The following is a 14,480-nucleotide window of genomic DNA, read 5'->3' on the forward strand; positions in this document are numbered from 1 at the left end:
CTTGAGCTTGCCCACCGAAAAGGTGGCAGGAGCGTCCATGTAGTACTCAGCTGATCCAGGGAGCAGAAGGGAAGTCGGATCCGTCTCACGGAGCTGAGGCATAGGCTCATCTTTCAGAGCTGCCTGGAATGTTGCCTCCGTCACTTTGGAAGTGAATGGCAATGGGGTGTCCTCGTTTACGGTGAAGATCGTAAACGGGCTCTTGAATGCAGTGAGTTTTGTGTTCGTGTATTCCCATTCTTCCAGGTACTGGAGCCAAGCTTGTGGTCCCGGGGGAGGATTACTGTTTCCTTAGGGACTTTATCCTCCCTCCTCATGGCAGCATCCGTTAAGCGAACATAGCCTATGAAAGGGGGCTGGAGTCCCTCAGGACAGAACTCGAAGTCTTCTAGCCTTCGAGTTCCGCAACCCTCAATAGTCAGCAAACCCTCTGAGAACGGAGTGTGTGCTGCAACCCTCCATGGGTTGTTTGGTTTAAATGGAGGAAGATTGGACAAGTCCGGCATCGGCAATGCATGAGTTGCTTGGCTGGACTGTGCCTGTCCTGCTGCCATATTATCTCGGAGACCCATCATGTTCTCCTGGGCTACCATCCTCTCTGACGAAGATTGGATGGTTTGGCCCGATGCTTCCAATGTGTTAGACAGCTGGGCAAACATTTCTTGGAACTTGGACTGAACCAAGTCCCCAACCATGCTCCCCATCCGCTGCATGATACTATCCGAGAATGCATCAGGGTCAAAGGAAGAAGGCTGAGCCTTCTCCTTAGGAACCTTGGTCCTCGACCCCTTTGGTGGGAGAGTGACCTTTGGCTTGTCTGCCCCGGGGTTATGAGCCGGTGGCTTAGTGACTAGCTTGGTTCCTGACCTCTTTGGCAGGGACTTTTGCTTAGACATGAAGTCCGTCTTACTTTTAACTTTGGGGACCGCCGATAAAGACTTTGGTTGACCGACTGAGGTCTATCGGCAAATCCCTGGAAAGAAGTAGAAGTGGAAGGGGAAGAAGATAAAGATGGGCGTAAGGACAAACCTTTTGCCCCTACAGAACCTGCCTCGCTACCACTCTTACCATTGCCCTTGTCGTCAATAGCCATGGGCTCGCGGTCCAAGTCGAGGGCTGCCACGTTCCCCACGACTTCCTCTGCGATGCTTTCCTCCGTCGGGAGTGCGACTGCTTCCTGGATCTTGGCGATCAGAGGAGCGGCCACTTCAGGGTCCACCACAGATCCTTTCTTCACTTTCTTCACCCCTGGGAAGATGAGGGTGGCCATGTCCTGGGACAGGATGTAGGGTTGTCCCTTGGCGGAGTTACGCCCAAATCCGCCAACCCATGCCTTCAGGGTGGATAAGGCAGCTTCCCGGACCGCTTGTACTCCCTGTAAGAGGGGTTATTATTAATACTTAACACTAGAGATAGACTTAACCTAGTACAATAGTGTATATTACAGCTTATTGATTCTCATTGTATCATTATGTAAAGACCGAAGTGTTACATACCTCGGAGGTGACTTCATTCACCAAAGCATAACAAATGATGCAGTTCTCATGGTGCCAGACCATGTAATCTTCCAGGCGAACTCTCCAGAAACAGGTAACCTGTAAGTCGAATGATACATGAGTATCTTCAACAACCTTCCGGAACAGGTCCGTGGTTGTGTGCGGTATACTATTGCCGCCGGAGTAACTCCGGCATCAGCATATATAATGCACGATAACATGTCACCCTGTTACCACTAGCTCCGGCGCCCCATGTATACTCGTAGGAACATCCTAGACAGGTAATGGGAACTAGCTATGACTCCACAGCAGCTCCGGCGACGCCGGAGCTACAAAATCTGACCGTTTAAGTGGATTTAAGCTGTCCCCAATGTGCCGGAGAGAGGGATATAACCCAATATCAGATACAGGGTTGAAGAGCGAGATGTAACAGGATGGGGCAGTTAAATACCTGGCGGAGTTGAAAACTCTGCCAGTGTAAATAACTGGATATAGTAAGATAATAACTTACAACAGAAAGTGGATGCTATATTATGTGTAATAAACCATGCATGCAAAAATGGAATCCCATAGACAGGCCGGAGCCTTTTCACATATCCAAATAAGCCTAACTATCCTGATGTCGGATCCGGCTTTCGCGTGGGAAAGGATGGGCTCCATAGATAGTGAGAGGGATACACTACCTAGTGGGTCGGGGTGTATCCCGCTCCCCTGAGCCTGGTGGCCAAAAAACCATGCTCGCCGAGCAGGGTCCCCCCCCCACTCCACTAGTAGCGCGGCAGAGTACGGCAGGCCTGCTCACCGAGTGTACCCCCCAGTTAACCCCCTCCCCCCCATGGTTGACTCGGATGGCTATCTGAGGTAGCGTGAGCGAGGGGGGGGGGGAACTGAGAGGGGTCGGTAGTAGGGTGGCTCGTACGCGATCGACTGGAGACACTCTCAGCCGGGTGAACAGACACGCAGTGTGAGAGGCCAGTCGATCCAAAGAAGGCCTATAGGCCAACTAGATGCCGGCTACAAGAATAGCAACACATAAGATAAATATCCTGTCCTAACACGGGGGAAGAGAGAGAAATAAATATGGAGCGAGAGAGAAAGAAATTGTCCTTGAGAAACTAGGTTAATCGCAAATCCAAAGATTTGGAATGCTAGTCTAGGAACTCAGAGCAGCTTAGCCTAGATGCCGTAACGAATATTCGAGGGGCAAACGGCCAGGGTGGCTCAAGGACGGTAAGGGCTACGTAGGGACCAGGGTCCTTCCATATATAAGACAAGGGAGTCTTAAAGGATCCTATCTTACTGAAAAACTAAAGGTTGATATGTCAACCTCAATGCAAGAAAGGAATGCGAAAGCCACGACCGAAAGCATGCGGTTTGGCAGTAGGCTATCCCCCACGAATGGACTAATAAATAAACATGTCAATAGCAAATTCATCTTATAATAAAAATAATGGGGTACTGCTCAAAATGCAATCGAGACCAATTGGTGCAAGAAAGCAGTGAATCATCACGCGGCTTGCGAGCCATGCGAAGGCGGGGCGGGGGAACGACAACGCATGTGTTGCCGCTCTCACGTATAACCTATATAACTTGGCTTATCTTGCCAAAAGCCGTCTCAAAATGATCTCAAACATTAAACGCAGTACTTAACTTGGATGCAGAAGCTAACGTTCCATGACAATGAAAGGGAATAAATTCCCTGTAGCGAAAACACAGCACAAGGAAAAAACGCGTGCAGCGTAACAGTGCTATCAAAAGGAATGAAAACAAAGGAGCTAGTTGTAGCGGGTAGTGGGGCCTTAGATCGGCTCCTCTGTAGACGAGTGATATTGAGGAAGGAAGAGACTAAATGGCAAGGGACCTCTGGTAGTGGTTTCCACTCTCCCCAGATACCATACCGACACCTTTAAATAAAGGTGAGCGAGCCATTATACTCTGGCACTACCATTTTAGTTTTTTCTCTGGTATTTGTAGCAATACTTTATCATAGAAATGTATACTAAAGGAAGCATTTCACTGGGCGACACAGGCTGAGCCCAGAAAAGATTGTTGTTAATTAAATTTTTTCATTTTATCAAACAGTTTGCAGAACAGTAGAAATGCTTTGGCTTCAAGTGACCCATATTTAATATTCATTCTGTAAATGGTTTATCAAAGCTATCTGTTTACTCTTCTTTTGTATGAACCCTGATGCTGAGAATATCCAAAGCATTTAATTTATGCAGCATTTTAAGATTTGGTCCGTTGTCAGAATACGTGAACGGTGGTTGTTTGTGGCTACGTATAACTAAAAATTGGAAGAGGAAGAGGACAATAAAGCTACAGGATCATCAACTTGCTCCTCTTCAGATAGTATTTCTTCTTCTGTTATTTCTGGTTTTTCAAGGAAACAGCTGTTACGAGATATAGAGGGTAGAGGTTCACGTGTCAGGGTAGGGCTTGGGGATGGTGATAACACTGGAGTTGTTCTCTTGAAGAAGTAATCCATTGTTGGTTGCACATTGTATTTTTTTCTTTCTTCATAAATTACTTGATAACATGCAACAGAATCTTGATGTGCTCTTTGAACTTTAGCAAACTTTTCTTTGTCCCTATCCATTTCACTTAAAAGTTTCGGTCCATGTTCAAATGAGGCAAATGCCTCAGCCAGTCTTTTTTGTCAATAATAATTCACTCAGGCTCTTCTTTCAATTTCCTCATCGTCATCTGCTTTTTTCTCTCTCTTCTGCAAGTGCAATTAAATCTTCTGCTGGTTAGCTCTATGTCTAGCACATCTATAAGTTCTTTGGATGTCTTCCTCATCAATTTCTAAGTCTAAAATTTTCCCTAATGTTAAGTCGTTTTTTTTATAATTTCCACAAAACATTCTTCATCCTTATCGAGACCTTGGATGAATTTGCATACAATTTTAGCAGATTTTTCCAAACCCCATTCATATACTCTTTACCTCCTCCTGTGCCTTCCAATATTCATAATGGAGTTCAGAATACTGAACTCTTTCCAGAAAGTTTTGAGATCTTTCTCATTATCTTAAGCCTGAGCAAACGTGTTCTGAAGATAATACACCTTGAACGTAGCCACAGCGCCCTAATACAGGCAGTCCCTGGGTTACGACGGGTTCGGGTTACGACGTTCCGAGGTTAAGGCGCTTCTCAATTATATTCATCAGACATTATTTCCAGTTACGCGACGTATGTTCCAGGCTACGACGCTACAACGCTCATCTGGCAGATGAAATATGGCACCAAAAATGCAAAATAATCAATGTTTTAGGTGTTTTTTTTTTTTTTTTTTTTTTTTTTTTTTTTTATGAAAACTGCAATAAGAATGCAGCTTTACATAGTTTTCAATGCACCCAAAGCATTAAAAGCAAGGTTTTCTTAGGATTTTTTACGATGTTCCAGCTTACGACAATTTTCGGCTTACGACACGTCTCAAGAACGGAACCCCCATCGTAACCCCGGGGACTGCCTGTACATGGGTTGTATGAGAGAAATTGTTTGGTGGCAGAAACACAACTTCTACAATCTTGTTAATATCTCAATGTGCTGAGGGTGTCAAGGAGCATTGTTGAGAATTGGCAGAATTTTTAAGTAGATGTTGTTTTTCCTACAATAAACTTTCATTTCTGGAATAAAGCAATGAACAAACCAGTTTTCAAAAAGTATTGCAATCATCCATGCTCCAATCAGAAAAGTCATTCGATCTTTGTATACCTTAAGCTTTGGCATCGCTGTTGCTTCTTTGTGGATGTAGGTCCTGTTTTGTCGACATTAAAGATTTGCTCTAGCAAGTACCCTTCATCAACGATAATCTTATGCAGTGTTCCCCCCTGTATTCATGGGGGGATAGATACCAGACCTCACGGCGAATAGCTAGAACCTTTGAATAGTTGAATCCCCAATGAAAATGCTTAAAACTGTCTATTTTGTTAGGTAAAACTCAAGAAAAACCCACTAAAAATGTTTTCATACCAGGTTTTTTCAATAGTTTGATCACAAAAAAGAGTGCCTCAGTCGGCATGGTTGGTAACCGGTGATTGGCGTGCTACCTGGTGGTGGGTTTGCGTGCTACCTTGGTGCTGCGAGTTCAGTTCTCGAGCATTCCATTGAGGAATGAGAGATGTGTATTTCTGGTGATAGAAGTTCACTCTTGACGTAGTTCAGAAGTCACATAAAACTGTTGGTCCCGTTGCTGAATAACCACGGGTTCCATTCAATGTAAAAACACCATACATACAAACAAACAAAAAGCGCATTTTATGATGAAATTTATAAAAAAAACTAGGAATTTTCCGCAAATAATGGGGATACAATTTATGTATGTTTCAGAGAAAATTCCGAGAATATGTGAATCCAAGAATCTGGAGTCCGTGAATTTGGAGTCCGCTAATACGGGGGGTTCACTGTAAAGCATCCTTGAATTTAGCGGCTACTTCAGCATGAGCGCTTGCTGCTTCATTGCTAATTTTCACACTATGAAAATTATGGCTGTTTTTGAAATGATGAAACCATCCAGCACTTGCTACAAAACTTTTGTTGACGTTATCATCATATTTTTTCTTTATTTCTTCAAAAAGCATGTGAGCCTTTGTTTGAGTGGTCAAGAGGCTGAGTGGCATACGCTTTTGTATCTGGTCCCCCATTCATGTGATAAGTAACTGCATTTCTTTCAAAAGGTCTAGCCTACTTCTTGATTAAAACATCGAATGAACGGAAGCGATGCCTTTATAGCTTCCATTACACATTCCTTGTCTTTAAGGATGGTGGGTATAATTCTGCTCCAAAGTGATGGAGTGTCTCTTCTTTTTTGCACTATGTCATGAACCCTTTTTGGTTTTATCAGATTCTTTAATAAATTAGGACTGGAACTGGAGGGACAAGGAAGCCCAAAGACAAATCAAGGAGGAGGGAGCAATGCAAACTAAATTACCATAAACTTAATTTATTAAAATTACAGTTTGTACATGTATACAGGAGTTCAAGGATTAGCCAAAATTATAATAAATATAAATGACACAGCAGAAGTTGATGAAAATAAAGAAATAACCAGAGCCTAACATTCACTCAAAAACCATAATGATAATAGAATAACCAGAGCCATACACTTGCCCTGTAGGAATACCATAATAATATAAAAAGAATAACTAGAGCCATATACTTGCTCAATAACACCATAATGATATCAAAATTAACCAGAGACATCCACTTGCTCAATAATACAGTGAACTCCTGTATTCGTGGACTTATGGCACCGATATCTGGAGCTCGTCCCATTATGGCGTCATAAATCGCCGATTTTATGGCACTAGACAAGCCCCATATAACCAGATCGCCAATAAGCGGGGACTGCCTGTAACCCCATTATTTATGGAAAATTCGCCCACTTGCACTTTTTTTCTATGAGAAATATCCACAAATTTCTAGTTTTTTTACCAATTTCATCACAAAATGCAGTTTTTGTGACCAGGTATGAACATTTTTAGTTTGTTTTTCTTGAGTTATACCTAACAAAATAGGCAGCTTTAAGTTTTTTTTTTTTATAGGGGTTTCAACTATTCGCAGGTTCAAGCTATTAGGCAGGGGTCTGGTACCTATTCTCTGTGAATACAGGGGGAACACAGTAGTACTATAATATAAAAAATAATGATAATAATATAACCAGAACCATACATTTTTCAAAACCATAATGATAATACTGCAACATAAGCCAAGGTGTTGAGACCATTATCAGAGGTCCTTGAAGACAACCATTGAACACTGTTGTGAAATCGTCGAAACCATTTCAGGACAGAAACAGGAAAATCTCCAAAAAGTACAGACTATTAATGACAGCACTGTAACATAACCCAAGATGTCAAATCCATTATCAGAGTTCAGTGAGGATGACATCGAACACTTGTGAAACCGTCAAAACCATCGAAGGACGGGAAACAGGAAAATCTCCATAAAGTACAGACAATCACTAGAGTCGATGCAACAGCAACCACTGCTGTCTCAGAGGAATGTCTCCTCTGAAATGGCAACTAAAGTTGAGCCACCAACTCATCCTCGAGAACTTGATTGAAGTAATCATTCTTTCTTGAACGACGGCAGCCAATAGGTAACTAATGCCTGCAGTTCCAACCATCTCCAACTGCTTAGCTATCGAGACCTTGACTTGCTGCTGGGCTAAACTGAACTGAATCTGAAAAAAAGTTGGTGGCAAACTTTGCCTTCCACCAACAAAATAAAAACACTGGAGAGCAAGGAAAACAATGAAACAAGGCTGTTTCACATCAAACAATAAAAACAACTGTAAAACCTCACACTTCCCTACCTAAACAAAAGAATTTTTCACAAAAGATTTTTTTAAAACTCACACTCATTCCCCCTCCAAAACTGCCTGAGAACCACTAGCCATAACAGAACCAATCTTGTCACGTCACCATTTTGTCATGAATGGTTTTTGGTTCTATCGGATTCTTTAATAAATTAGGATGAACTGGAGGGACAGAGGAAGCCCAAAGACAAATCAAGGAAGAGGGAGCAATACAAACAACAAAATTACCTTAAGCCTAATTTATTAACATCACAGGTTGTACATTTTTTTAGGTGAATTCAAGGCTTAGCAAAAATTATAATAAAAATGAATAATACGGCAGCAGTCGATGACAATAAAAAATAGCCAGAGCCTAACATTCGCTCAAAAATCCATAATGATTATAAAATAACCAAAGCCATAGACTTGCTCAATAATGCCATAATGATATAAAAAAATAACCAGAGCCATAACTTGCTCAAAAAGCATAATAATGATAACATAACCAGAACCATACACTTGCTCAAAACTATAATGATAATACTGTAACAAACCCAAGATGTGAAGATCATTATCAAAGGTCCTTGAGCACGACCATCGAAACTTGTGAAATTGTAAAAACCATCGCAGTATAGGAAACGGGAAAAGCTCCAAAAAGTAGACGATCACCAGAGTTGATGCAACGGCAACCACTGCTCTCTCAGAGGAATATCTCCTCTGAACTGGCAACTCAAGTTGAGTCTCCAACTCATCCTCGAGAACTTAATTGAAGTTCTTATTCTTGAACAATGGCAGCCAACAGGTAACCAATACGTGCAGTTCCTAATCCCTCAAATATCCCTTTCATTGTCTGTGACACTGTTTTATATTCCAACTTGCATTGACCACAAACTGCTAATACTATTTGTTTTTCATTGTCTGTGAGATTCGCTTGTCTGAATACATGAAAAAAACTCTTTGCTTCTTCTTCAAAAAGGCTTTTCCCTATTGCTCTACTACACTCCAATTCTGCCTTCTTATACCTAATTATAAAATCTCTCATCTTTTTACTCTCTCTATTTTAAAAGTATTCTTAATTTTACTGTATTTTCCATCGGAGAATCTTTTAGATATACTGCTTCATCTAGTTTAGATAAGATTATCTCTGAACCTTCTTTATCCTTAAGATCACCTCTATCTATCCCTTTTTTCACTTTTAAATCTTTTCATTTTAAACTCATTCTTATCTGTATCCCCAGATATTTCACTTCCCCACACACCACTAGTCCTCTCCATCCTTTATCCTTGCCCTGTATCCCACTAAATTTCAGACATTCTTTTCTCCACTTCCAAATGCTTACCGTCAGGTCCATTCATTTCAGACTAACCACACTGCCACCATTTGAATAAACTCCCAGCCTGTCCAAAAAGCAACAATTACACAATTTACACAGCTGTTCCTGCTGTACCTCTTCTCCAATCCTTACTCATGACCACAACAAACAAAAGACAAAGGCAGACTTACAAACCGACCATCAAATCACAAATGAGAGTGCTCACAACTCTACCCCACCACTGCTGACTTGTAACTACTGCCACACCACTGTTTTTTTCCTCTTGGCATCTTATGACATCACAACAACTGTTGCACCATTGCAACATTAAAAGAGGAATGCTTTACAAACATCTAATAAAATTAACTGCGTACACATTTCTAAAATACATAATGCTTATATGTACCTACTTCACTAACCCAGAAAATAAAAATAACAAAATAATAGTGATCAAATTTATAAATTACTGGGACCAAAGATAATGTCAGTGTTGGCAATGAAAAAGGGTCAGGTCTGTTAGTATAGAAGTCTGAATTTTGTGGAGTCATTGTAGGTTCTTCAATGCTTTTATAGTGGATATATCTACAATTTGAGAAGGAGCCAATTAAGAATACTTTGGTTCTTCAATGCTTTTACAGTGGATTTATCAACAATTTTAGAAGGAGCTAATTGAGAATCCTTAAGTTCCCTAGGCTGAAACACTATGCAGCCTCCGTTAAATTATTCATTTGGATTAGGCTTCCTTCATTGACTTGAATGTGCAGATTGTTTTTCTACTGGCATTTTCACCTTTAAGATGAGTCAGTGAGCGGCTTATACTTTGGTGTCAGATAAGTCAAGCTAAGGATTGGAAGTTAAGAGGTCAAGCTTCTGTAACAGAGTTTGTTGTAAAGACACATGCTACAGGTAACTGAGATGTAACTACAGTGTTGCATCCTTTGCCATCCTTTCACTTTCAGTCAATGTTGAGAATGAGGATATTTTGCTTTTCCCTATATGAGCCACCCACCTTTGTTTGAGAAGAACCAGGTGCCAGATAAGGCATGTCCATGTCCATTGGTTGGATCAAGGAACCAGCAACTATATGGTCAGGTAAATTAGTTGTAAGTTTACAAGGAGTCAAAAAATGATGAAACAGTACATGTTGAAGCAACTGTGTACAAATCCAGAGTGCTTTCAATTTCTTGGCCTTTTTTTTAAAGAATATCTTGATATTAACATGGTTTCACAGCAGGCACTTGGAGGTGTCAGACTAAACTGAAGAATTTTTATTTTAGGGATGTGATAGCATGTACAGGGGTTACAATTTTCTTTTATGAGTCAATGGTAGCAGCAAAGCAGGTATGCCATACTTAGGTTGATGTTTACACTTCTGGGAGCTGCTCTTCATTTTCTTTCTAATCGCATACTTGCGTAGCTTAACCATGGTGAAGCTATGCCCTACTTTGTACATAATGAGAAACTTCAGCTTTGGCTAAATGATAAATCTCAGGAGTTCCAATTGGCATTATGTACTATGAAGTTCATACCCATATTATTCCTTATTTACAAAGGTTTTAAGAGTTATTTTGTATAAGTTTTTATTTTAGTAACAACTTGTATGCCTTGAAAGTTAGATATATCTTGAAAGGCTTTTCAGCAAACCCATAGCTTATGCCTTGGAAAATCAGATACATCTTGGGAGACTTTCAAGCAAACCCACAGATCATTTTCAGCCAAATCAGTTAGTTTAGCAGCATGATCAGTCCTAACTGAATCAGGGCTAAAGCTAATTGTTTGTCCTAACTAGTACTATGCATCCCAGAGACCTTGAAATAGTGTTTTTCGTAAACAAATTTTAAACTGACATATGGATTTCCATGCTACTAAAGCACCGAGTTATTCTAATATTGTCCTAATTCTGGTAGTACAGGCAGACCCAGGTTATCAACTGGGCTTCCGTTCCTGGGGAGTGTGCTGATAAGCAAAACCTGCCATTAACCGAAACTCAGGGATTTATGCGGCCATAATTAATAGCGCTTATGGCGCGGCATAAGCACCCTTATGGTGCTGATAACTGGAACTCGTCCTGTTATGGCGCCATAAATTGCCTATTTTATGTCGCTAGACAAGCCTCATAAAACAGGATTGCTGATATCTGGGAACTGCCTGTACACTGAATTGACAGATGTGCTTAATTTAAAACGTTTACTCTTAGAAAAAAGGACCAACTTCTTGCTTTTCCTCAAACAAGTGGTGCTATATGACATATTTGTGACTTACAGCCATCCCCCTTGCCTATAGATTAAAAATTAAACAATTTATATATCATACAATATATTACTTTGCTTTTAAAAATTTTGTATTGCCCAGGAGAGGTAAAGTGACATTCAACCGTAAGTCATACAACCATATGAGAAGGTATTGTAGAGGATATGCTATATACCGACATCACTGATGCATGTCTCCACTTTTGTGGATGGTTGGGTAGCTAAACATAGCTTTTTAACCTCGTTTCTTAAGTAAATAAATGTTATTGAAACATAGGCAATGCACAGTACTTCTGAAAATTAGGACAACGTTCGAAACACCCAGTGTTTTAGTGGCAGGGAAATCCATAAGTCGGTTTTAAAGTTGTTTATGAAAAACACTTATGTCATGGCCTCTGGAATGCATAGTAAACTTGTTTCACCACAAAACCATTATGTACTTTGACACAGCTTGTTTGTGTCTGTGTGAATCTCCAGGCACTCGAGTGGTTTGCATTCCAAAATTATTCCTCAACTCTAAAGTATTGTTTTGGCTTTCATAATAACTTTCATTATCAATTGAAACCTAGTCACTACATATTTCACTGTCAGTTAAGTACCAGCCTTCTGTCAGACTCTTGTTGCAAGCACATTTTGCTCTTCAGTGGCATGTGAAGTCAAGGTGTCTCACATACTAGTTTTAACTACTATGAGGTTCATCATTTTGAATTTGCCTTGATCTGGTTAGACATGAAAGAGAAAGCATTGGTATATATCTGTGGAATCATGTAAGAATTATTTGAGAATAATTTTATTTTTAGAGTAGACTCTTATTAATTAGAATTTTGCCATTACATCTTATTTGCCTGTCTTTGGAAGCTTGAATTTCAAGTCAATGGCCCCTCTGTGGGCTTTTGTTCCATATGAATAGGTTTCATCCTCTGAATAATATATAATGATATTATTAATAAACTGTATTGGAGGCAGTGATAAGAAGGCTAATTTTAAGGGTACAACATTTAATACTTATACTGTTATGTGGATAAACTTTTTAAGAACAGTAATAAAGACATCGATTTGTTAGTTACAGAAAATTCATATTGATAACTTTATTTTAATAATGAAAGTTTGACATATTGTATTGTTTATTTAATTAGCATTGGATGTAGGAGTATTCATTGTTATAGAGGTTTATATCTTTTAAGAAGTTTTAACCTGATTCCTTATTATTTCATGTAGAAAATGGTTTTACTTTTTGAAGTTGCCTATATTTATACTGTTTATGAGAAATTCTACTCTTATGGAATAATAGTAAAAGTTTCAGTTGTTTGCATATCTTTCAGAGTTTGAAGCATTGCGACGTTTGGATATCAGCGACCCTGAAGGTTATATCCGTCGTCGCCTGAAAGGAGAGGATATTACATATATTGGTGAAATGTGCATTGGCTCTGGTTTCATTGACCAAATTGATGCTTCACTTGATGATGCATTAGTATCCGGTGGATGGGTTGATATATACGTAAGTTTATTCTTCACTTTTCATTAATCCTTCCTTACAGGTTCAAAGATTGTGTGGTCTATGGTCTTCAACCTTAGGGAGACTCGTAGGCACCTCGGTCTCTCCCCCTTTGTGGGGATTCATTGTCCTTTTAAACATACCTCGATCCCCTTGCCGACTGTACCAGCCACTATTACGTATTTTGTTCCTATCCACAAAATCAATTCCTAAAATAATTGAAATTCCTTCTACTTGTAATGCTGGCACTAAATAAAAGGTATGTGTCACTACTTGCCCATCGATGGTTACCTGTTGCTCCACAACCCTTTGGGTTACCATCCAATGCCTGCCTGCAGTACTTAAAACTAAACAACCTTTCATAGGCTGTGCCGATCCTGTCACTAGGTGTTCTAGAAGAGACACACTTGCACCAGTGTCGATCAATGCCCTTCCCTGTTGCTCTACCCACATTTGCACAATTGGCACCACCCGGCTTCCTTTGTAGATTGAGGGTGGGAGACAGGCTCTTGCATTACCTTCTCTCCTGCCACCCTAAACATTCGGGCATGGGCAGCGATGGGTGGTGGAGGGCTCTCCATTACTTCTTGAGGGGTTGGCTGACTCCCCCCCTCTCCGACAAGGCGTTCCTTGTCCTACCGGGGATACAGTCTTGGTTTTGACTTGGCGACCGTGAGAGTAGTCTGGGGTCCTCCGACTCCTCCACGCTGCCTTCCTCTTCCTCTCCTTGGTGATGGGGGAATGTTGTTCTGCTGGCAGTTGTCGTTTTTGAACTAGCGTTCATGAGGTGGTCTGTTGCTTTGCATCAAAAACAACGTTGTGGCTCAGTGAAAGAGGGTCACTGGGCCCCTAAGTGGCCTTCCCTCCCACCCCTCTGTCAATGGCCAACTGTGTTATTCCTGGCTGGTTTCCCCTTGCCTCTTTGAGGCCCCTGGATGGTGAATGAGGCTGGTGGAAGATTCGCTGGATCAGACTGGTTAACCATCTAGGAGGGTTTCTCACCCTCCTGCCAGGGCTGATCCCTTTCCCACTGCCTCCACCACTCGGTGGCCGAGAAGAGGTCAGCAGCCCTTTTCGATCAGGGGTGGCCGAGGGCGAGGCAAATGCAACTAAAGGAAGAGAGTCCACCGTGACCAGTGAAAAGGGCACCCCCCCCCACCCCCCCCACACACTGCCACCTGTGGGGGGATGCCTGCAAGCCAGAAACGGCAGGAGGTTGGGGCCGACGGAAGGATGCTGCGTGGTGCAGCAAAGAATCCTGGCTCGCTGTCCTGAAGTTTCCGATCATCTCATTTACATCCGAAGATGAAAAGAGGGTGGATCCCTGAAGCAAGGCACTCCTCAGGTCAGACACATCCTGAGGGTCCACAGTTCTATCAAGCCTTGATGAGATGGCGTCTCTGCGCTTCATCACCAGGTTGGCCCAGAGGTTGGCAAGTTGGTGGACTGAGAACTCCATAGCTTTACCTCCTGACAAAACAAAGTCATGGAGCTGATGGGCCATGTCTGCTTGCTTGTCAGGCTACTGTGGAGTCGCAGAGGTGGTAAGAAAGCTCACCGTGCCACCCCAAAAGTCCAATCATGAAGCTGCTTGCAATGCTGCCATCATGGTTTATTCGAGCTGCGA

At 41.5% G+C, this 14,480-nt stretch overlaps 2 protein-coding genes across 2 annotated transcripts in view; one reads left to right on the forward strand and one right to left on the reverse strand.

Annotated features, from left to right (window-relative positions):
• The window catches only part of LOC135196538 (E3 UFM1-protein ligase 1-like), a 234,187-nt gene that overhangs the window by 90,931 nt on the left and 128,776 nt on the right, over positions 1 to 14,480 (reverse strand).
• Positions 10,153 to 14,480, forward strand: part of LOC135196881 (E3 UFM1-protein ligase 1-like) — a 28,958-nt gene continuing 24,630 nt past the window's right edge. The window contains exons 1-2 of the mRNA XM_064223655.1: positions 10,153 to 10,201; positions 12,681 to 12,856. Coding sequence (XP_064079725.1) covers positions 10,153 to 10,201; positions 12,681 to 12,856 — 225 coding nt within the window. The remainder of the gene's footprint in view (positions 10,202 to 12,680; positions 12,857 to 14,480) is intronic.

This window comes from Macrobrachium nipponense, chromosome 18, assembly GCF_015104395.2.
Source record: "Macrobrachium nipponense isolate FS-2020 chromosome 18, ASM1510439v2, whole genome shotgun sequence".
Taxonomy (NCBI): Eukaryota; Metazoa; Arthropoda; class Malacostraca; order Decapoda; family Palaemonidae; genus Macrobrachium; species Macrobrachium nipponense.